Here is a 24312-nt window from a genome sequence, read left to right as displayed (position 1 = left end):
TTTGTCTTGAGCGAGAATCGAACTTATGACCTTTAGCAATAATGTGGTTCAAATTTGTCTTTGGCAAGAATCGAACTTAAGACATCTCACTTATAAGTGAAGAAGAATATCATTACACCATAATACTAAGTGACGTGAATTTCTTGTTTGAATATTGAATTTTTAATTTTTAAACTCTCACTTTGGAATTAAGAAATGACATTTATTTTCATGTAATTTAGACTTGAAAGGGTTCCAAATTTCTTTTTTGTTTTTCACATGAACATTTAAAATTTTTATGTTTATAAATTCAAATAAGAGAATAGGTACATTTCAATTTATAAATTCTCACTTTTGTCAAAATTTCAAATTTAATTCTCATATCTCAACGTAAGGAGTTATTTTGTGATATATGAGGGAGAATGTTGAAATGATAATAAAGGACATTTTGTAATATATGAGGGAGAATACTGGGACCTAGAGCTCTTTGGTGGAAAATAGATCTAGAAATTGAACGAGACCTTAACATATCGACCCATCGAGGAGGTGCAACGTATCTTTGAGGAGGATTTATATGACATGGAGACGTCAAGGTGACCACGTCTCAAGCTTTTCATAGCAATGTAATGTCTCAAATTTTGACATTTACGGTTTTTTACAAGTCTCTCTCATGTTATAGGGGTTCAATCCCTAAACCACATGTTTAAGCATGTTTACATACTTAGAATTGGAGTTATTCTAATTTTTACACATTGGATATAAATGAGTCTAGTTCATTTGTGTTATTTACACACAACAGAAATGTACGTATTATAAAATACTTGAAAAACAAAGGATCAGAATGACTATAAGAGCAGTTGATTTTTGCCCTTACATATGACTTGTCTCATTTTAAGTAAATAAACATGATTTTAACTATCGGAGTAAACCTCTAGCTTTTTCAACAGTACACAAAAACACAAGGTCAAAGGGGAGGAAACCTATCTTATTTCAACAATATTAACAAGAAATTTTCTAGTGTCAACCAAAGCATAATATACACAAAACCATTGTCGTTAGATTATTGATCTTATTGTTCCATTGCTCCAACACACGTCATACACCAAAGCACCGTAGAATTTTTGCATTAACAAATGGCCCAAATGAGCATTATGAAATTGCTGATTTTGGAGTTTGGGTGATTGTTCCAACCATGATAGGGTGAACCTGGTCCCCTTGGTCCTGCCACTTCTCTAACTCTGTAACTACAATTCAACTTTTAAAATGCCATCAAACTGTCTAAATAAAGCTTAAAAAAAAATTTAATCCAAAAAATGGCATATCTATATTGCAATGCATGCATTTGTTTCACCTAAGAAGCCACAATCACTGGGCAACTTGTCAATTAATCATTCAAACTGCTTAGATTTTGTTTACCAATTGAAAGACAAATAATCTTAGAAAAATGCACTTTCTTATCTAATCAAAACAGTTATTTTTAAAATTTTTTAGGGCTGGTTTAAAATTGTTTTTAAAATGTTTGAAAGCATTTTTTGAATTAATTTTTGGTAAAAATGCAAGTGAATGCTAAAAAAATATTTTAAATACTTCTTTTTTAACTAGTGTTTCTTGCTATAAGCACTTTAAATGCTTATGGAACTTAAAAATATTTTCTCTAAAAACGTTTTTAGTAAATTTAAAAATACTTCCAAACAAACTTTTAGTGTTGATGGACAATGGCCGGCAATCAAGGATGTGGGTCCATATTTTAAGTAACCGTTCAAGGTGTTGCATGTGTATCAACAGAGATAAAAGCATTTAGCGACGAGGATAGGGATTGACGCATGCACTGCCAATTTCTTATCATTGTTTTTTGATAAATTCTACTGCTACAGCTGATAATCTATATTCTAACAAAGCTTAAGACTATCTCTAACCGAAGGGTCCAGAAGATTAAAGGGCGGAAAATAGCCCGAAAAAAGTCTCCAACCGAGGGCTAGGCCAGAGAGCTGTGAAATCTAAGAGGGCCATACGGAATCTAAGAGGGCTAGAGGGCCAGCCCGAGGTTGGCCAACAAATAAAGCAATCATGTCTGTTATAACTGATATGAATATATTTATATTAAAAAAATTAAATATATTCCTGCGGTTATAACTGACAGGTTTGCTTAAAAAAAAATTTGAATACAACGGTTAACTGGCTAGTCGTTGTATTCAAATTTTTTTTTTTTTGGGCCAATTTTTTTTTTAAAATTCTTAAAAATTCTATTTTTTTTCCTATAAATACCTAAACCATTCATTAAATTTAAGTTCTAATTTTTTTGATTTTTTGGATCAGTTATCATTTTAGTTTTTAAATTTAAATAATAAATTATGTTTAGCCCTATGACCCTTTGGCCTTCGGTTGGAGACGGAGACAAATATGGTAATGTACTGTTCATTAAAATATTAATATCTTGAAGAATCTTGGAGGGCCAGAGAGCTAAAACGAGCTATCTGACCAACCATCGGTTGGAGATGACCTAATGCGCGAGTAATTCGAACTTGTATACTTAAAGTGTATGCTGTTATAATCAACTTAATTTTTAATAAAAAAAACATTATAAATTCTACGGAAGTTAAAATTATCTCAATATAAATTAACTGAATATTTTGACAGCTAAGAATATACAGTAAATAAAATATATAAAATGCCCTTCACCTGTTGTTCTGTTTTTACGTGACAAACATAATGAAAAATTGACACAACCTTGTTGTCTGTTTCTGTTGGTTCTGCCTTCATCGTAGTATTACTTCTCAAATACTACGAAGTTCGGTTTTTAACAAATCTTACCAGAAGCGGTCAAAAGGCGAGTTGCTCAAGATGAATATGAATTATTATTCTAAATTATTTCAGTTTATAGAACTTGATGTTTATGATCAAAATAATTGATATTATAAATTATTATATAAAAATTACCTTTATAAAAATCAATTAAAATTAAGATCGTTTAGTCATCGAACTGTGTAAAAACAACTGAACATAATTGGTAAAAGAATTCCGAACTGTCTATGTATTTGGCTATTTGCTATAATAGATTGATTAAACGACCTTAGTTTTAATTCATTTTTTACAGAGATGATCTTTACAGAGTGATTCATAATATGAACGGTTCTGATCATAAGCACAAAACTCTGTAATTTAAATACGAAGAGTTTTGAATTGGAGTTCCTATCTAACTTTAAGTAGCCAACCATTGTTCGAAAAAAAAAAAAAAAAAAAAAAAAAGCCTAAGAAACTAGTTCAGGCATGATTCTGGCAGTTCAATGTTTATTGTCATGTTGAATAATAAGTTTTCGCTCGAAAACCTTTTGGCAGCTCGAAAAAAGTTTTGAAAGTAACGTGATTAAGGCATTTTATTGTTATTCTTTTCAAGACATCCTTTAGTTTGAAAGTATATTTGGAAGTTAGGCAGCTAAGTTGACATCAATAAAACTTGGAACGTTGGGCAGTTGATGTATCAAAATACTTTAACCACTAAAGTTCTATTGACAGACAGTAGAAAACTATGTCAAGCAAGATTTAAACACAAAACTAAACCTTTTTTAATCTTTTGAAAATACTAAATACTTTCCAGTTAAAAGCAAGGAGGGCCACCTTATACTATATATATATATATATATATATATATATATATATGAGTCATGAATGGACTAAAATGTTCTCGGACCTATTATGATATTTTTTTCATATAGAAAAACTGGAGTTAATAATTGTAAATATGTGATGACAAAGAAGGTTTTGACTATTCACATATTCGTAAAAATCGACATCATCGATTCATCGTCACCAAACAAACAAACATTAGAATCTGACCAAAAATCTAGAGTAACAATTTAAGTTGTGGATAAGATGATGATCAGACGATGAACGAGTTGATAGCTAAGAGATGAATTTACGAGCGTGTTGCAAATTATTGCATCGATTTTTAATATTTGTGAGAAGTTCCTCTTAACCCGAAATTTTGATTCCGCCATTGATATATATTATATATAGGTAAGAACTAATGCAGATGTTATAACAAAGTTGGATTTTACAGTTGTACTGTTCAATTTCATTTCTTTACCATGAATGTGACCGCAAGTTGGAAACCAGCAAAAAAGATGAAAGAGGAGGGTCCCATTTTTCTGTACATTCAAAAAATATTTCTGTTGGATTTGAAATTAGCTTCGAGGGACTCAAAAGTGGTTTAGCTATAGACGCTTTGACCACAAACAAGCCGTCCCTCCTCTCTCTCTCGCTCTCTCTCTTAAATTTTAAATCTTTCTTCCCGAAATTAGAAGAAGGACTTGGCTTCTATATCATCTCACACCTCAACAAAAAGCCAGACACTGTTCTCAGCTCTCTTTCTTCTACTTCTTCAACTGCTTCTTCTGTTCAGCTTTTTGTTTAAGCTGAACGTTCTGAAGCTCATTTCACATATACACATATATATTCCTAGAAGTGCTTTTGGCTAAAGTGCTTGATTACCAAGTGGCTGGTGTTTATTTCAAGTTGGGGGGTTGAGAGAATGAGTGCTTCAAAGTTCATTAAATGTGTCACAGTTGGAGATGGAGCTGTTGGGAAGACCTGTATGCTTATTTGTTACACCAGCAACAAGTTTCCTACCGTGAGTCCTTAAAAACTCATCTCAAAAATGCTTTTTCTTTCCTTGCATTTATTTTTTGGATATTTTTATCAGATTTTTGCCATGAATAGATGTGCTGCACAGATCAAGCTAAAAACTAAAAAGTAAGATAAAAATGACATAAATTTGTCAATTAATATAATCTTTTTTTGTGTGTGGCAGGATTATATACCCACAGTTTTTGACAATTTTAGTGCAAATGTGGCTGTGGATGGGAATATAGTGAACTTGGGGCTATGGGACACTGCAGGTAAAGGGTTTTCCTTGTACTGAGCATCATTTTATTACAGTTTTACTGCTGCTGATTTCTGGGATTCAAAGTTTGGAGATTGGAGGATTTTGGTTATTTATTTATTTATTTTTTTCAGTTTTTACAAATTACCCTTTTTTGTATTTTGTCTTCAAAGGCCAGGAGGATTACAGCAGGTTGAGGCCGCTGAGTTATAGAGGTGCAGACATATTTGTGTTAGCTTTCTCTTTAATTAGCAGGCCAAGCTATGAGAATGTTCTTAAGAAGGTACTAATTCCATGGCTAATTATTGATTTTGTTTAATTATAAGACTTGGATTTGGTGTTTCACTGACTAAGATGCATACAATTCTGATATATTTTCACAGTGGATGCCGGAACTTCGTAGGTTTGCTCCCAATGTTCCAATTGTTCTTGTTGGTACAAAGCTAGGTAAGGCAACAACTTGTCGATTTGGTTTCTCCGATAATTTGTTAGGGTGTCTTTTAGGAGTAAATTTTGTCAGCATTTTGCTTATATGTATATCATCTGTATGTTTAAGATCTTCGCGAGGACATGGGGTATCTAGCCGATCATATGGGATCCAACATCATAACTTCTGCTCAGGTAATGGTTTCCGTTTGTTTCAGTTCCTCAAGGTTATTGTTTCCTTAAAGCATTTGGGTTTATGTGGAAGTGTCTAATTATGCTTAGTATGCAGGGAGAGGAGCTGAGAAAACAAATAGGTGCTGCAGCTTATATCGAGTGCAGCTCGAAGACCCAGCAGGTAGCCAACTTAGAAGAACTTAAAATTCCGGGGATATTTCATGTCTAATGTTATCAAAGACTAATTTTTTTTATCGAGCGTGATAAATTAGTATAATGTTCTTGCTTGATAAACATTGCTGATTGACGAACTCTGCTTGATTTCGATTAGAATGTCAAAGCTGTTTTCGATACTGCCATTAAGGTTGTTCTTCAACCTCCGAGAAGGAAGGATATGGCTAAGAAGAAAAGGCACCGGAGATCTGCTTGCTCAATTGCGTAAGTACATCTTTCGTGATGTGGTGTTTTATGTTACCCCAATAGTTTCTATTCAACCTCAAGGGATAATAACTTGATGAGGTTTAGCAGTTCGCCCAATGACAATAATTTCATAAACCTAATCACAAGAACTTACTTGCTTTTGCGATTCGATAGAGATAATTACTCGGTGGTTAGAAACATAAGTCATTGCCTACCCTTGCTCAGGCTTGAGTCTAGGATCTCGAACTCCGCCTTCTGCTAAAGGATCGATATGTGTCACTAGATCAACCTGTCATTGGCAAAGTGAAGTGCATGTAAAACGAGAAAATGAACCAAACACCTAACAGGACAAAATTGGTTAGAATATGTGTCTTTCGATTCGTGAAATGTTTGCTACTGTGGTTCAAGGAGCTGATATGGCGAACTAATTAGGGATGAACGAAACTGTGTTGTCATATCCAGATATAGCCAAATAATTCCTCAATTATAATTTGAAACGAAAGCGAAAACTTGATGATTGAGCTGGCTCGGTTAATAGGTTCTTCACTAGTTGACAAATTTTAAACGTACACTGTTGTTGCATTGCGATAATCCTTATAATCGTTAACATGGAACATCGAAAGTGACTAGGCATGGTCCGGTTGGTCTTATGGTAATCGTTTTCTTGATCTATCAGTGCAATTTTCCCGAGATTCATTTACTAAATCTCTGCAAAAAACATATCCTAAAGCACATTGTTCTTACTGATACAGGAGCATTGTCTGTGGAGGCTGTGATGTTTAGGGTGACGCCGGAGGAATGCTAACCACCCGCCGTGTGGAACATAACGTTGTCTTTTACAGTTTCTCTTGGGGGTTTACTGGCTTAATCCTAACAGGCCGTATATTCTTATGTGTGTATTGTATTTTCAAGCATCGTTAAATTAAACCGAAACATGCTCGTTTTTATTTCGCCAGCTGAATGAATGGAGTGGGAAGTGGAGGGAATTGTTCATTCTCTCCTGCATTGTTACTAAGAAAATCTTTTGTCTATGGTTTTCTTCTGACCTATTGGAATCTCTTTTTTAAATCCTCTTTTTAAGTTGCTCTGATTCACCCGCTGAATTTCGCTGAATAGCGCACATCTAACCGTTTAATTCAGTATCGTATGCTATACATTGACCCCACTCCCCCTAATGAATGAGAACAGACAGAATTAGACGGAACAATAATGGCTGTCAGCTGGAGAAATTATGAATGCAGTGGCCCTCTGATGATTTTGCAGAAACAGTGCAGGTCTCGATTTTGCAGAAACAATGCAGGTGAGACCGTCAGACCTGCATCAATCTGCTACCCACCCACAGGATTTTAGCTTTTGCGTTCGTAGCTTCGAGAAATTTTGAATTGTAACAGAAATATGGATGATATATAATCTGTTTTTATGTAAGTGATAGGAAATTTTATTTTTTAAGTTATTAATTTTTTAATATACATATCATACTATTTATATAATAACAAATGATGTATTACCTCGTATGCCGGTTATACTGAAAAATCTATCTACGACTTCACCTGCTGTGATAGACACGAGGACCAAGGATGGCCATTTTGGTTTTCCCAAGTTTTATAAAATCCGTCATAAAATCTATTTTCGTGAAATTTTTGCTACATCAAAAGTTTTTTATGCATCTTATGTGACTCCCGTAAAACCGCTTTCAAATAATTTAAAACATTTTTCACAACATTCCGCAAAAAGATTTTGCAAAAATTAAGAAATTATAATTTGTTTTTCTTCACAAAAACTGCGAATAACTCACGATTTTTTTATCGGTTTTGCGTGCACATGTAAATATTGGCAGTAATAAAAGAAGGAAATAAAAGTTAATGCTCTTTGTTTACGTGCTCACGTGAGGACCTCTTAAGTAGGAAGGGGAAGAAAATAAACTTGGCACGTGTTCGCTCGCGCATCTCTTCATCTTCTTCCCCTCTTTCCGTCTCTGTATCTCTCTTGCGCGATTGTCATGGACTCTCCACCAGCGAAGAGCTGGAGCATCCACAGCCGACCCGAAATCATCGCAAAGTACAAGATCCTGGAGCGGGTCGGATCCGGAGCCTACTCCGATGTGTACCGAGCCATCCGGCTCTCCGACAACATCACCGTCGCGCTCAAGGAGGTCCACGACTACCAGTCGGCGTTCCGAGAAATCGAGGCCCTCCAGGCCCTCCACAGCTGTGCCAACGTCGTCGTTTTGTACGAGTACTTTTGGCGCGAGGACGAGGACGCCGTGCTGGTCCTGGAGTTCTTGACGACTGACCTCGCCACTGTCATCAGAAGCGCCAAGAAACGAGAGGGCGGGATTGAGTGCGGCGAGGTCAAGCGGTGGATGCTGCAAATCCTATCGGGGGTCGACGCGTGTCATCGGAATATGGTCGTCCACCGCGATTTGAAGCCCTGTAATTTGTTGATTGGGGAAGATGGAGTTCTGAAGCTGGCTGATTTTGGTCAGGTAATTTCAAATTTTTTGGTTGAATTTTGTTTGTTTCAGCAGAAGATTGGGAAATTTTGGGTTAAAAATTAGAAATTAGATATGCAGTGGATTAGATTGTGTAGGAGATGCTTTGGATTATCAGATTATAATGTGTAATTGTTAATTTATATATTTCGATTGAAAGATTGAACTTTTACTATAATTTTAACAGGGTTGAAGAGTGGATCAAAATGTTTTTGATGGAGTTTAACTGACCTTGGATTAGAGGATTATTTGATGAATGAAATGAATACACAGAGTTTGATTTGCTTGGATGTTTGTATCGAAAATTTTCGTGTTAGAACGATTACAGAGCGAGCGAGCATTAGTTGAATGTTAATTTTAGGGAAGCCTGTCACTTTAATCTTTTGTAGTTTAAGAAATGTTTGGTGTCAATTGTTCAACATGCCACTGGCTGCAGAAGACTTGCATCTTTTATTTGTATTGAGAAAATTCATATTTCCAACGTTGCAACCGAAAAAAAGTTTGCATTTCCTATTCGGACCTTCTTCTATTTAATGTCTACAACATTGAACTCTTTGTGTTATGTGTCTTGATCTTTAGGCAAGGATACTCTTGGAGCCTGGATATGTTCCTGATGACGAAAACCCACAACTGTTTGAACGAAGCGCTCTTAGTCAGAGTACCTTTCAGCCACCTGAAGTGATTCCTGAAACAGAAGAGTCATGTGAAGAAGGGTACAGAGCTCAAGAACAGGGAACTATGAGCAAAGAGGAATATTTTCGAGTGTTAGATGAGGTCAAGGCGAAAGGTTTGGATAAAGATACAAACGTTCCTGATGGAGATACATCTTGTCTAGCAACATGTACAGCAAGTGACGTAGACGATGATCTTTTCAGGGGTTCCTATTCTTATGAGGCAGAGGGTGGAGATGATAGAAATGGAGCTCTGACATCCTGCGTTGGGACTCGATGGTTCAGAGCGCCAGAACTGCTCTACGGATCCATAGACTATGGTTTAGAGATAGATCTATGGTCGTTGGGTTGCATTTTTGCTGAGCTTTTGACGCTGGAGCCACTTTTTCCTGGAACTGCTGATATTGATCAGCTTGGCAGAATCATCAGTGTTCTGGGCAACTTAACTGAGGAGGTGTGGCCTGGGTGTCTTAAACTTCCTGATTACAGGATAATATCGTTCAATAAAGTAGAAAATCCAGTCGGCATAGAGGCCTGCCTGACCAACCGTTCCCCTGCTGAAGTCTCTCTAGTGAAGAAACTCATTTGTTTCGACCCAGCTAAGAGAGCTACGGCTATGGAGCTGCTGCAGGAGAAGTATTTCAACGAAGAGCCTCTTCCAGTTCCCCTATCCGAGCTCCACGTCCCCCAAACCAAAGATATGGGTTCCGATTCTCCCGGTGACTGGCCTGATTACGAAGATATGGGTTCCGACTCTGATTTTGACGACTTCCGCCCTGTAAATACTACCTCAACTGGCTCTCACATTCAGTCCTTCTGAGTTCGAAGGGTACGGTGATATCGATTCTTATGTTATTTATTGCGTAAAATATTTCGGGGGATCAAATTTTAAGGTACATGTATATCTACCGATTTCAGCCATGTTGGAGTGGTTCTAAAAGGGACCAGGGATTTTACCACAGAATTTTGTATCTTTTCATTCTTATTAGGATGATTGTTAATGTTACTTATGAGCATAAACCGCATTACTTGGGATTTGTTGTGGATTACTGTTTCTGACCCTTGGATTTAAACCAAAGGCTCAGATTTTATGAAATAAATCCACAGTTTTACCTCAAGGTGAAGAATTCCTTCTACGCTCTCTTTTAATCAGATGTTAAGAAACCTTGCAAGAATTTATAAAGAATTGGGTTACTCCCCCCCCCAACGCCAATTGATTTCGGATGAAATCTCAACTTTCTTCGATTTTCTTTGTAGGTGTGAAAAGGACGAGCCGGACGGGCACACTACCCAACATATTTACTTGTCGGGAATAGAAATTGAAATCATTCTGATTCTTTATTTCATCGCATTTACTACAACATAGGTTAAAATGATTTTGATTCCCGACTTCCCCTGTATAACCCCCTTGTTGGTCTCATTTCCAATCCTTTTAGCGTTCCTCGATTTATGACATGCCCACAGAGGTTGCACTAGAAAGGAAGATGGTGCCTACTAGAAAACAAAATTCAGACGATACGAACCGGGAAAACGGTAGGAAAATATAACCATACTTTTCCTTTCTTCCTTTAAGTAAAAGACTATCTTCTCGACAGTAAAGTTCGCAAAACTAGTTCCGAAAAGGTTTATTGTTCCATTCAACAAATAAACAAAAGTACAAGTTCATATAGGAGAAACAAAATAATGGAACAAAAACTTAAGATCCATAGCCGGCTTACCGCACTGGCTGCTGATTGTAGTGATTCTTCTCTTTTTTCTTTGAGGCAGCTAGCCTAGCGTTCCTGGCAGCAGCTTCACTTGCAGCAGCTCGAGCAGCTGTATCCATTTCTTTGCTTGATTTCTTCTTCTTCATGGATGCCACTTTCTTTAGCCGCTCTTTAACATCACCAGTAGATGCATCTTCTCCCTTATCCCTCCCAGTGTTTTCATCTGCTGCCGCACTTCCACCATTTGTGCCATCGGGCTGGTCTTGAGATTCTTTTGGCTCCTTCGATGACTTGTCCTTCTTTTTCTTCTTTTTTGCACTTTTGCTCTCGCCAATGGCATTCTCCTTCTTGTCCACATCGCCATTTTGATTCTCTACTTTCTTCTCTTGGGTAACACCTGCACGCAAAGGTAGGGCCAAATAAGGCTCGTGTAAGAAATAACAAAAATTGAATTGATCAAATATGACAGAAAGCTGCAAAAGTAGAAGGATCATGATTCCATGAAAGAGATCAAATTTGATGAAACCCCTAATAAAGGAATTTTAGACAGAGACCGAAAGTTAGTCCTACTCCATGAAAACTTGAGCACTTTTAGTGTAAGTATTTAAGCTTCTGGAAACCGACACTCATTTTGCATCGATGCTATGTAAACAATCATAAGACAGATAAGCAGTTACAAAACGATAACTGGCATACAGAAACTTGTTCATATAAACTATATTACCACTGGAATCATCTTGGCCACTAGTCTCGGTGTTGGTAGGGTATCCTAGCTCAGCAAGAACTGCTTCAAGTTCTTCAAGCCCCTTCTTCTTCAGTTCCTTCTTAGAAAGCTGCCTTTCTGTATCCTTGGGGGCTGGAGAAGGTTCAGGGAGCTTCTTAACTGGCTCAGTTTCCACTGGGGCTTCAAGTTCATTTTCATGTTCCTCATCAACGTCATCAACTTCATCACCACCTTCCTCCTCACTTTCACTTTCCTGGAAATTGGGCTAAATATAAGAATTCCACAATATAACCAGAGGAATAGTACCGACTCATATGATTTTGGAGATTGAAAAGGAAAAAAAATGACATCTTCGTTGTAAGAAAGATGAAGTTGACTTTCAAAGAAGACAATAATTGTTACAGCTGAATAGAGAAGCATAAGTACCCTTAAATACACACACACACACACACAACATAAAAACACGTTTTGGATGTTGTTCAGACATAAAAGAAATACTTTTCAATTATCGGCAAAAGTTTTGGCAATATGCATTTCAAATACCGATCTACTTTACACCAGGTTTATACATTTGATAGTAAGGATGCATAGTAGGCATGAAATGGCATTGTAGTTCATTTTTTCAAAGACCAAAGACTGATTGTCCAAAATCCACCAAACACAAACAGATCAGGGCCTTTCGAATCACAGTCATCTGGTCGGTTCCATCCACCAAAAACAAATCAGTAATCAAGACCAAGTTTTTTTTTTTTTTTTTTGGAAACCTGGGAAATACACTGTGTTTCCACAATGAAACTGCCTAAGCTACTTACAAGGCAATCACTTAGTCTCATAATTATCAGAACACCAATTCATTCTCTAACGTATGCACCAAAAAAATACCATGATGAAAACAACAAAAGAAACAAATTTTATAGGGTCCACACTAAAGAACGAGAACCATTTCAATGAAACACATCCACTTGTGGATATGGTTTTTGTCTCGTGACAGCAACAGGAAGAAAACTATCAGTTCGTCAGCCACACCTAATACAATATAGCAATTTCCGGGCGTTTAAAGGACACAGATCATGGATAATCCATGGTTACTGACAAATGGGATACAGCAACTTCCTAATGGAACAATAAATTCAACTCCACACGTGAAGGTGGCTAAAAGACAAATCAACTTTCTCCGCAAAAGCCACAGCAAACCATGTCATAACATCAAAGATGCGATGACTTATCGTCTGCAGGCAAAGCAGAGTACATTTTAACCATTACATAAAATGCAGTAACGATCGGGATTCAAAAGATCTCATTCTCTATAAAACGTGGGGTGACTTAACACGTGTAGCCACACAGAGTTGATTTTCAGCCTGCACGTGTAGGAGAAACTAGTAGATTTTAACCCTTTACAGAGATGCAGTAACTACTACTGTTAAACGATCCGCATCCACTACCGTTAAAATAAATGATTGACAGAACGATCCAAATTAGACAAGGATTCCACAAAATCCACGGATATAAACATTCAATAAATTCCGTAACTCCTGCCAAATCTTATGATCTAAAACCCTTCACTAACCATCATCTCATTCAATCCAAAAGTATATAAGAATTACCAAATCTAATTGCTTGAACGAAATTTGGTGATATCACAAGCAAAACCACAGGGTTCCTATCACTTATTTCCTTATCAATTAATATAAACAAACAAATATCATCTCCTTCTACAGTTTTTACTGCATCATGAGCGGAATCCGATCATATTTGAAAACAGCAAGAGATATATCCAAACTAATCCACATTTCTACACACACAGACATACACATATGCAATAAATTTTCCAAATTTAGCACTATCCAAAAACAAGATCACGAAAAACAAAAACAAAAAGCTCAAAGAATATACCAATTCGCCGGCCTCCGCATGCTCAGCTTCCAGCTCGCTTTCCTTCGCCGCCTTCGAATCCTCACCGGCCCAACCCATTTCCGGCGGAGCTGTAGTTGCGTAGTAGTCGTCATCGTCCTCGTCATCGACATCGGCCCACGACTTCGCGACAAGGGGCGCCGGTGCCCAAAAGACCTCCTTCTCCGCCTCCCCAGATTCCTGAGCTGCAACGCCGCCTTTCGAGCTTTTGGACGAGCTCTTGTCCCCCTTCTTCTTCTTCTTCAAGCTCCCAAGCGCCGCAAAAACATTGGTGCTGTTCAGGACCACCGACTCGTCCTTCCTGCTCGCGCCTCCCGCCATTTCTCACCCCCTCCGCAAAGTCCAGACGGAAGAGTTATCCGCGTCGCCAAACGGCGGGCTTTATGTGAATTACGGTTTTGGTCACGGAGCTCAGGCGGGATGTGTAGGGCAAAATCGGAAATGATGGAGGGAAATGGATTTAGGGTTTTGACAGGGATTTTGGATTCGCAGATTGGTGCTTTGAGGTTGGTGAGGATCTGAGAGAGGGAAGAGCACGAAACGGCGCGTTTCGGTGAGCTCGGCTGATGAGTGAAAGAGTCGGAGGATTTTCAACCCGAACGGGCAGAGGGCGTGTGAATCTGTGAGGGGTTTTATATACGAATCTCGTACTGGGGTGTGAGTGAATCCTAGCCGTTGGATGGGCTTACGATGGAGATTTTGATGTGCGGTGGAGATGGATGGTTCGGCATGGGGCCGATTGGCTTGGATTTTTGCAAGGAAGGTTTTTTTCCTTGTGGGTGGGGGAGCGGTCAGGATAAGAGTGGCATCTGGCTTCCATGCATATGATTTGGACCCACTTTTCTCATCGGGCTGGTCAATCGTATCCAGCGAGCCGGCACCGTTTTCGCCGATCATGGCGGCGAGGGCATGTCGCCGTAGGAAGCTCTTCCGGCGGTCGCCCGTTGCCGTTGTCGCGGCTGGTCAAATTAACAGATTTTTTAACGGTTATATAATTGCAACTTAAAAGTAAATTTACATTGAAACGTTTTAACAATAATGTATGAAGTTGTAATTTTACACAAACTTGATGGGATAAAACATAATTTAACCCATAATTTGTAAGCTTGAATTGATTAAGGTGAGCTCAAATAATGAAGTTCCGGGATAAATCACGTGTACTTAGGTGATATGTGAGACTCAAATGACATATATCAATTTCTTCGTTGATAGAGCTCACAAGTTCGTCCCACAAACTATACTCGTGGTGTGTGAGACGCTCACATAACGATATTACTCAAGAAAAACAACAATTCGAATGAATTCTTTGCAAAATAGCGACTACCACATCAAGCAGTTGTGACAAATTGGGAATATAATTAGAAAAGATGGAGACCAACATAGAGACCAAAATAAATTAAAATTATGGAATCAAGAGGAAGAAGGAGCAAGAGGAGTGGGGTTGTCGAACGTCGTCCCAACATGTTGAATAACAAAGCCGTAGATCTTCCTCTTCAGCCCATCAACCTTCTCATTCAGCTCATTCCTTTTCGAGACGACTCCATCCAGCCACTCATTCACTCGCTTCAACTGCGATAGAACAGCTGCAATGGAGCCACAGTCGATAGGCAATTTACCGCCATTTGCAGCGCACTCTCCAAACACTCGGAAACCGGCATCCAGAGCCTTCTCGACAAACTGCAGAAACCACATTTGCATCTCGGATTGCAGACTTACTGCGAGCTCGACTGTCTCCTTCATTCCATGACCCTTTGTCCATGTTCCAACGCCAGCAGTGGACTGCGGTGAAGAAGGGGAAATCTTGAGATGGGATTTGGCAGGTGTGTATTGTCGTTTTGACAGACTTTTCTGCAAAGCTGACGGAGTTTCATTGTCTTGAGCGGCAAGGAGAGAGACAATGCTGAGATCAGTAGCTAAGGCAGCTTCGACCCAAAGTGAAACAGGTTTCGATTGCTCAGTGGGAATTTGATCATTGTAAGATGTATCTGAATTGCGGTTACTAGCAATTGATTCAGTAAGTGTGGTTGATTTAACAACTTCATCATAGATCGAAAAGAAGCGGTCAATGGCAGGTAGAGGGCTCCCAACCTTGGATGTAGAAGCGAGTTCTGCAAACATGCTGCGACAGAAAAAGGATAGTGGAATTCAACGACAGCGGCAGAACAATTCCTTAAACAAATTTAAGGCCATAAGAACAGAATGATAAAACTACCTTAATTTCCTCACTAGAGACTCAGTAGCAATGGCCTCCTCCAGAGCTTCAGCTGCGGCTGCAGAAGCTAGAACTTTCCTCTGCAAAGCTTCCTGCAATTCGATACGGTTTAGAACTTAGTCCATATTGATCAAACTATTTGGGTAACGCAATTTGCATCAAAAATAAAGCTCGCCCAAGTTGGCATCGAATGCCAAAGATTATACCTTTCCAAGCCTTGCAAGGTCTGAAGAGACTGCATCAAGTGAGACACTTCCATCAATCCTTTTTTTTTCATGAACAGTGATGCCCGGAGCTGCTGCACAGCTGGGTTTCTCTTGGACCACCAAATCTTTCAGTGATCCTGATTTCGTTTTCTCATTGCTGGAAGAATCATCACCGCCGTTCGGACTTCCACCTTTTGCATCGCTTAATCGTCGTGCAAGGGCAGCCTGCGAAGACAGAATTCAGAATACAGAAACAGAATATGCAGAGCAGTAAGTAATTCAAATTTTTTAATCCAGATACACAGAGGGAAAAACTACCTGAGTCCTTATAAATGACTGCAAATCTGGTTTGTTCTTCGCCGCAGGCTTCTCTTTCTGCTCCACCGCCGGCGACTCATCCCAGCCCCTTCGATTACCCTTTCCAGACCCAATGAGGGCTTCCGAAACCTTCGAAATCCCTGCAACTATACCTGCCATCTTCTTCTTGGCAGCAGAGTCCTTCACTCCTCCGGACAACCGCCTCCCGGGAGAAAGCGAAGCCCTCCGGGCATTTGGCGAAGGCTGCCTCCGCTGCCCAACCGGGGACGGCTGTCGGTACCTTGACGGCACTATAATCGCCGCCTCTTTTGACGCCTTCCGATCTTCTTCCTTCGCCACCATTAAGCTTGGAACCACGCATTTCGAGGGGGCTGGAGATCCCGATCTCTTTCCTTTTCCTGCCAGCGATGGATCTCTCTCGGCCAATGCAGGGTTCTTCTTCCCGACAGAAACAGACCTCTTTGCACCTGCCGGAGACGAAAACCTGGAAGCCGGCCGATCTGAGATCTTCTTAGCCTCATCCGAAATTGAATTTGAATTCAAATTCTCTCCCGTATTGACATTGTCTCGAGGAGCAAGAGGCTGCCTTGATGGTCGTGCCTTCTCAATCTTGGCTTCTTTGTTGTCATTCCTCACAACCTGCTCCTGCTGCTTATTGGACAGGTAAATCGCCATGAAATCCGCGGACTGGTCGGAATCCGACACAGGCTGGATCACGAACTCGCGCTTTGAGGTAGACACTCTGGCCACAAGGGGCTCTGGGGTACCAAGAAAGGGGTGGCGGCCTGCGATGGGGCGGATACCGAGGACGAGTGGGACGGGGGAGTCAAAATTGAAGCGGTCGACGTAGGCAAACTGGCCGAGCTGGAGGCGGTTTGTGAGGATGAGGTCGGTGTCGCGATCGGAGAGGGAGACGTAGGTGGAGTTGAGGGAGTCGGAGAGCTGGACGTAGAAGCCCTGGTTGGACGAGAGGTCGGAGCCGGCGAGGGCGGGGACTATGCCAATGACTTGGAGGAGGGCAGAGCGGTGGTCGCCGGTGACTTTGGTGGCGGAGTTCATTGACTGGAGGAGCTTCAGGAGGATTCCTGGAGTGAGCGACGCCATTGTTGTGCGTCTAAGAGAGACGGAGAGAGAAGGTGGAGGGTTGAATCTGTGGAGACGTAGTACTCTCTACTCTGTATTTGCAAAGGAAAAGGGTGGGCCCGGAGATTATTTGGCCGTTACGAAATTTCAAATTCAAATTCCCGCTAACCGTTTGTTTATTAGAACCATAATTGTTTGAATTTCGAAGCTTGTGCTGCGTACCGTAACGTTATCCCCTATCTAATTCTGGAAAGAAACATACCTACATTCTCGGTAAGCTACCGTGACATTCTGAGCCAATAGCACATTGTAACGTGAAAAATTAAAACATACGGCACAATATTATTGGTCCCAGATGATACACCGAATGCCATTACTAAGTCCTTTCCTAGTGCTTGGGCAGCCGAATCACGGGTATTCTGAAGTCCAAGGTTTCATTAGTGCATAGATTTCTTGATGTGGGATAAGATTACCATGCACTACAAATCGCTCGAGCTCCGCAATTCAGAGACTGCATTTCCAGGGCCAAGAAGCAAGTGCTGCAATGTTTATGTCCTTCTGCAACAAAACTGCATACAAGATTCATCCCCAGCAGCGTCGCACATCCGCTTTAAGGTGTGGAAAAATCTTCCCAACAATTGTATACAATGGATCTCTCAAACAAGTGACCATTACGACTAGCAAGTGAGAAGTATTGCGCGAGTGCTAACAGCTAAGTTTCTAATGAACTCATTCCCGTTCGTTATCTTGACCATTGTCAAAACTAGATTGTGTACCAGTTCCCATATCTAGAATACAATCAAATCCAAGAAATATTGTCAAAATTACTTTACACTTTCCGTCGCAATTCATATGTACTATACGCCAATTTTTGAACATCAAATGATAGAAAATACAAGATGAATACCGGATGTCTATAAAGGAAAGCATAGCTCTGTTACTTTGCTTTGTATATATATTTTTTTTATTATCCTTATGCAGCAAAAAATACGAAAAATATAAGAAATAAAATAAGTACAAAGAATATCTTCATCATTAGCCATCGGTTGGATGATATACTGTTAAGGTACCTGGCCAGTTGCCCTTGCGCTCCTTCCACGTTGGACAGCGTCTCGTCCATGCTCTCGTCAATCCTGACAACCACACGAGTAAGCAAGGATGAGCCCCATGCATTGGTATTTTAAGCATTTAAACAAACATTTATTCTACAAGTTTGTGTTTTCTTTCAGTGAAGACTTCTGAATGCACACATGTACTTTCTAGCATGACTGCCAAACAACAAACCTGATTGCAAGCTCTCCTTGCTGCGAAACCATGGTTGCCAATTGGGTAAATATGTTACCCAGCTCGTGAATAGTTGACTCCACGTTCTGAAGAGCCTCAGAGCGGCTATGCATATAGGTGTCTTGTTGTTCTACTACCTGCTGCTGCTGCTGCAATAATGGTCGAGATTCCTTATCCGTCTGCTTCCTGAAAAAAAAAAAATACATACCAATGCCGATGACATATCAAACTGAAAACATGGATCTATGATATACATTTCACTACATCCACATGTAGCATTAGGAAGATGGTGACACTATTCCTCTCCATGTTCCACAATGAAAGGCAATAATTAAAAGGTTACATGCAAGTGCGCTGTCTAGCGAGTCACTGTTAACAGTGGGATGAACATAAGAGAAGTCATAAACAAAAGAATAGGCATGGACTTCTACCGTTCTATGCAACAACAAGTTTAGAATGGTGCTTTCATCTGATTACTTGAGAATTCAGTTTAAAATGAGAAACAAATTGACATATGGGAACCCGAAAACACAATATCCAAATATATATTGGAGGTCGAGGCACCTGATAAGAACTTGCCTTTAGAATGTAACAAATATGCTTACAATACCTACTTCCGTAAAACATAGTGATGCCTAACGGGAAATTTACCTAGGAAATAACTGTGACGAAGATGCAGAATCATTGGCCCATGGAGGAGGAGCTGTCGATGCATTAGCAGCTGATCTGGCAGCCACAGGACGTTGACGAACAAACGGATTTGTTGACTCTTTCGAAGTGGTTGAAGAAAATAACTGCCTCCTATTTTCATGAACCTTTAAATTCTGCCACACAGATAACAAACATTAGATTGTAGTCAAACGGAAAAACTGATGAGGCTTATGTGCAGTGCAGGACATACAGTATACCTCTGTCCGCATGGTCAGAACTTCCTTAAACTCCTTCGTAGCACTCATCAACCGGTTCTTCAGGTTATCTACAACGGTGGTTGAATGAGTCGTGGTGTCACTCGAGATGTTCGCACTTTCGTTCTGGGAATTGCAGTGCAGCTGCAGATCTATCAGTGCTGAATTAAGTCCAGTAATGTCTTGTTTTATAGCTGCAGTCAGCTCTTGGATCTCCAGAGCCGGATCATCAAACACCGATGTCCTTTTCGCCACTGGCGAATACCAAAGCAAATATTTCAGCGCAGATCACTCCAAATATCAGCATGGATTTCAACTTAAGTAAACTAATCACAAAGCATCAGTGTTTAGAAACACCTTTTGGACCGGAGAGACGCTAAACAAACAATATAGTGTACTAAATCGTGGTTTACATACGGGTTATTGTTTGTTTAGCGTCACCAAGTTCTATTTTCGATTAAAAGTTTGAAAGGGTTTTGTTTGTCCATATTGTATAGGCAGGTACAGCCTTGAATTACCAGTTTATTCATATTCTAATTCCATCACAAACTTTTGCTTAGCGTCCTGATCCTCTCTAAGCATAATTAACACACTAATTAAGCATATTGATCCCAATTTACACATCCTTTAGCATAATTAACACACAATCAGGCATATATAATTGGGATTATACAAAAAAAACATTGATTTGGGAAAGAGCAGATATTTTGACATACATTGTGTGAGCTTTCCAAGCTTCTGGGAAGTGTGGTGAATCCCGAGCCCAATCTTGGAAGCCCTTTTGTTGAACTCCGATTGAACCGACGCCGCAGATCGAGGTCCGTCGAGCTTCCCGCCACTGCTGCCGCTGCTCGACGGCCCATTGAAAGATGGCGCGAACGACTTACGAAGCCTATCCGTGACGCTCTGAAACTCCTGCGTTCGATCTCGGAACGACGATTGGCCGGATTTCCCTTGCATTTCTTTACTTTTATACAATTACAAAGAAAAAATTGTAGAAATGGAGATTATATGTATGAATGTATAATTTATGGAATTAATGGAGGCTGAAGAATCGAAGAAGGAAATGGGGGTCATTGGTGGTGATATTTTCGGTTTATGATTTGAGTTCGGTGGCAGGGAAGGAAATGGGTCAGAAACGTAAATAGAGGTTCAGCTATGGGCTGAATATCAACCAAGGTTGCTAATTAGGAAAAAATTTAAATCTAATGTTCTTATTTAGGTACAAAACTAGTAATAATTCAGTATCAAATATGTCATTTATAAGAGTCGAATTTTTAGATACCAGTAAAAAGAAATACAAGTGGACCGTAGCATTAGTGACTTTGTAATTTAGAATAAATTACGTAGATATCGTCCTTTCAAACAAAATCATTTTAATTGAGAGTTTACCTCCAAACCTTATCATTTGTATGAACGATAAAACATCTCAACGAATTCAGCCTCGTTAAAGTCTTCTCGTTTGGAAGATTTTGCTGGGACGCCTTCTCACTGATTCGACTCATTCATTCTGGTGATTTGATGCACCGCAATCTGAATGGGTTAAGGTGAATACAGATGGTTGTTGCACAAATGATCGTGTTGGTTTCGATGAGATTTTTCGTAATTCAGATGCACATATTCTTGTTTCTTTCTCTTCAAATACGGAGTTTGTTAGTTTAGTGGCTGCAAAAGTATTAGCTTTCATTGAGGTGGTTCGTGCTTCTTAGATTCGAGACTAGAAGCATATTTGGATTGAAACTGATTTCATATTGGTTATTCAATATCTTTATTGTTCCCCTAAATCAATTCCTTGGTTTCTCTTGGTTGATTGGAACAATTGTTGATGACGCCTTCGTCATATGAGTATTTTTTGTACACATATTTATCGCGAGGGTAATCAAGTTGTTGATGCCCTAACTTCTTTTATCGCAGTTGGTAGTGCTTATTATTGGTGGTCCACTTTTCCAGATTTTGCAACTGCTGCCCATGCTTGTGACCTTGAGTTTTGTCCTATTTTTCGTCCCCCTGCTTGTATTCTTTTATTTTCACTTTTCTTTATTTAATAAATTCGGATATAGGTGACTGAGAGGAGGTCGTTCTGTTATAGAGTTAACCATTTTTAATCGCTTTGAGTGGAAAGGAAGTAGTCTACATGTAGTTGACGACTAATTCTAGAGTTTTGGTTCTTTCTTTTCTCGTTGTGCAGGCTTAGAGAATAAGGTTTCTACTATTGCAGTCCAACGGTCAAGCCTTATGCGTAGCTCGACTCGCCTAATCCATTATCATTCTTTCGAGAAAAAAAAGCACAATACTAGAGAAGAGGAAATCTGAATAGAGTACCTCAAATGCAAAGATGCTACTAATCACATTTGACTTACAGTTATCCGAATACAAAGTTAAATGTTGTTAATCACTTAAACCATAAGCTCTTTGCAAATTTATCTTAAAACTTGTATATGACTAAAACGGAAATGAAGATTCTCCTCATTATACAAAAAATACGCGAGGAAAAAACAGTTTGTTTATATAAGAGAGGAGGAGAGTTTGTTTATATGTAACTCTCATTGCAAGAAATTTTTCTGTGCGACCATCACAATAAAAGTATTCATAAATGCAAACTCCAAAGTCATAGAAATAATTCACATTTAAACTTATGAGTCCACTACATTTTAAAGATTGTAGAATCAATGTAAGAAAATAAGAGGAAAAAAAAGTCCTATACTTTGAAACCATGGCTTCCTAAAAGCTTTATGTCATAGCAGAATCATCAAATACAACAGAAACCCTTCAACAATTTTCATCACAAAGTGCAAAGCTCCCCTGCTATGCAACAACACTGATGGAGCAGCATACGAAATCATCACCGGAAACTCGCAGTCCCCAACGGAAGGATCCTCATCGGTGACCACAGCGAGACCCGAAAAATTGCACGTCCAGCTCTTCTGGCTGTTCACCTGGTAGTACATGTTGAATGCATAAGAAGCATTCCCTTGGAGGCTGAGATTGTTGCAAGAACTTCCATATCCCAAAGAAGTGCAATCTGAGAGTGTGCAAGCATAATCAATGCTTTTTGCCAAATCATTCAAATACTTAACTTTTGGGTCCAAAATACACCAACTCCTCTGCATATATTCCACATCTTCTACAGCTTCAAGGACCTCGTTTTGCATAGTGCCTGACAAATCCAAATTATATTTCGGCTTCCCATCATACTCAAATATCCCCCAGTGCCTCTCAAAGTTCCCGGGGGCAATGCTTTTCATGTTTTCGTCAATGAGGCTGAAGAGGTATACATCGAGTTTGCCTTTCCTTGCTGGGGTTCCGTCTCCACTCAGGGCATGCTGAATCATTCCCTGATTGAACCTCTTTGCGTTGCGGATATTCGCGTTTATGTCACCATCAGTTGGCCAGCCCACCTCTCCAACTATGATCTTCATCTCGGGGAAACCAGCTTTGGTGAGAGACCAAAGTAGGGTGTCAAAGTTTGCATCAAACACATTGGTGTACAGCAGGTTACCATCTTTAATGGGCTTGCTTGTTCCATCGAAAAATGCAAAACCGAAAGGAAAATAGGTATTGCCATAGAGGCTGAGAAAAGGATAGATATTGACTGTGAATGGTGCCTCATTGGTGTTCAGGTAGTGGAGGATCGCAATTATGGAGTCTCGAATTTCAGGCCGGAAGTCTCCAGTAGATGGAACAGGGTCTGAATCAGGGGAGAAGTAGATGTCGGCATTGAAGGGGACGGTGGCTTTGACTTGTGACCCAAGTCCTGCATTGTTTAGGGCTTCTTGTATGTTCTTGAGAGCCGGTAACGTGGTTTGGAGATAGGTGCCATTGTACGTTTTGAGAAAGGGCTCATTGCCTACGGCAACATACCTGAAAAAACCCAATTCCACAACAATCATTGAGACATTTTCGGAAACAAGTAACAGTCACTGTAACAAATAAAAAAAAGAGACACGTGAGTTAGGTCAGTTGGCTAGGGCAGTGTGCCTGCCCCCTTGCCCCTGAGCTCCATTCCTTTCCATCTTTTGGTCAATTATTCTGAAAAGAATAAAACTGCAAAGAGTATTCCTTCACAAGGTCCTAGAATCAACTCAACCCGAGTCTCGCGCTATATGAGAACCTGGGTAGAACTCGGCCTTAAAAATCGACTCACACAGTAAAAGGATTGACTCATTCAGACATGTTACAAACAAGTAGCAGTCACAGTAAACAGTTGAAAAACAGAATAAAAGAAAGCAATCAAAGGGAAACAACAACTGCTTCAGAATCATGGGGCAAAAGCATGAAAAACATTGAAAAAAAATGAAGAAATTAACTTGATATTCACTCCGCCAGAGTAGCAGTAACTTGTGACATTGGCATCCACCCATGTATCTGCAGCCACCGGATCCTGGCTCATCTCCTGCAACATAAAATTGGGAACTGCCAGCATCACCTCAATTTTAGTCCCTATGAGAGCGGATAATATCCTTCCGTCCGCTTCGAATAATTTCAGCTTGTCGAATCCGTTGTCCTCCAGCATCCGGACAACCTTCTCCGGTGGGAGCTGGTGCGTCGCCATTGTTCCCCAGTTCAATCCAAAGGTCGCACCTTTTTCGACCATTGTCACGAAAACAAGAAGGATTAGTACTAATGCCAAGAGATGCACTCTTTCTTGTGACATTTTTCGGTTTCTTTTGGGAAAGAATTAAAAGGGTTGTCTTAGAATCTTAATCTTTGTTGAATGGAGCAAGAATCGAGAAAGATTTCGAGGCCTCCAATGATTTGGGAGATGCAGGGAAGAGAGAGAGGGAGGAAGAAGGGAATTCTTTTGGTTCTCTTCCTGAATATATAGAGTGAAAAGTTGCAATCTTTCTCTCACTCTCTTTCTCTTTCTCTCTAGAATTTCAGTGTTAGAACTTTCATGGGGGAGGTGAGAGAAAAGCAGAAAAA

The 24312-nt window shown here is 39.7% G+C and overlaps 6 protein-coding genes across 7 annotated transcripts; 2 read left to right on the top strand and 4 right to left on the bottom strand.

Moving 5' to 3' along the window:
- Positions 1–4386: 4386 nt before the first annotated feature.
- On the top strand, positions 4387–6909 carry LOC137708484 (rac-like GTP-binding protein ARAC7). Its single transcript, XM_068447573.1, has 8 exons — positions 4387–4606; positions 4787–4874; positions 5032–5141; positions 5242–5305; positions 5415–5479; positions 5574–5639; positions 5790–5896; positions 6631–6909. The coding sequence occupies exons 1-8, from the start codon at positions 4508–4510 to the stop codon at positions 6659–6661; spliced, it is 630 nt and encodes a 209-aa protein (XP_068303674.1). The 5' UTR covers positions 4387–4507; the 3' UTR covers positions 6662–6909.
- A 914-nt stretch (positions 6910–7823) lies between these two features.
- LOC137735262 (cyclin-dependent kinase F-1-like) lies at positions 7824–10159 on the top strand. Its single transcript, XM_068474678.1, has 2 exons — positions 7824–8363; positions 8949–10159. The coding sequence occupies exons 1-2, from the start codon at positions 7878–7880 to the stop codon at positions 9858–9860; spliced, it is 1398 nt and encodes a 465-aa protein (XP_068330779.1). The 5' UTR covers positions 7824–7877; the 3' UTR covers positions 9861–10159.
- Positions 10160–10574: 415 nt separating this feature from the next.
- LOC137735272 (uncharacterized) lies at positions 10575–13996 on the bottom strand. 2 transcript variants are annotated; one of them, XM_068474688.1, is made up of 3 exons: positions 13364–13996; positions 11471–11723; positions 10575–11143 (listed from the first exon to the last, which is right to left on the bottom strand). In XM_068474688.1, exons 1-3 carry the CDS (start codon positions 13700–13702, stop codon positions 10755–10757), a joined length of 981 nt encoding a protein of 326 aa, XP_068330789.1. In that variant the 5' UTR covers positions 13703–13996; the 3' UTR covers positions 10575–10754. The 2 variants fall into 2 exon arrangements, with proteins under 2 accessions (XP_068330789.1, XP_068330796.1); XM_068474695.1 differs by having other exon boundaries at positions 11474–11723.
- Positions 13997–14717: 721 nt separating this feature from the next.
- Positions 14718–17252, bottom strand: LOC137715365 (uncharacterized). Its single transcript, XM_068454667.1, has 4 exons — positions 16118–17252; positions 15800–16024; positions 15594–15685; positions 14718–15500 (listed from the first exon to the last, which is right to left on the bottom strand). The coding sequence occupies exons 1-4, from the start codon at positions 17219–17221 to the stop codon at positions 14792–14794; spliced, it is 2130 nt and encodes a 709-aa protein (XP_068310768.1). The 5' UTR covers positions 17222–17252; the 3' UTR covers positions 14718–14791.
- Positions 17253–18016: 764 nt separating this feature from the next.
- On the bottom strand, positions 18017–20515 carry LOC137716409 (syntaxin-32-like). Its single transcript, XM_068455861.1, has 5 exons — positions 20106–20515; positions 19393–19643; positions 19136–19308; positions 18485–18670; positions 18017–18333 (listed from the first exon to the last, which is right to left on the bottom strand). The coding sequence occupies exons 1-5, from the start codon at positions 20347–20349 to the stop codon at positions 18174–18176; spliced, it is 1014 nt and encodes a 337-aa protein (XP_068311962.1). The 5' UTR covers positions 20350–20515; the 3' UTR covers positions 18017–18173.
- Positions 20516–22094: 1579 nt separating this feature from the next.
- Positions 22095–24312, bottom strand: LOC137747994 (glucan endo-1,3-beta-glucosidase 8-like). The gene is made up of 2 exons (XM_068488404.1): positions 23697–24312; positions 22095–23250 (listed from the first exon to the last, which is right to left on the bottom strand). The coding sequence occupies exons 1-2, from the start codon at positions 24041–24043 to the stop codon at positions 22125–22127; spliced, it is 1473 nt and encodes a 490-aa protein (XP_068344505.1). The 5' UTR covers positions 24044–24312; the 3' UTR covers positions 22095–22124.

This window comes from Pyrus communis, chromosome 1, assembly GCF_963583255.1.
Source record: "Pyrus communis chromosome 1, drPyrComm1.1, whole genome shotgun sequence".
NCBI classification, from domain to species: Eukaryota; Viridiplantae; Streptophyta; class Magnoliopsida; order Rosales; family Rosaceae; genus Pyrus; species Pyrus communis.
The sequence above is the reverse complement of the archived record's forward strand: the minus strand, read 5'-3'. Positions and strand labels throughout refer to the sequence as shown.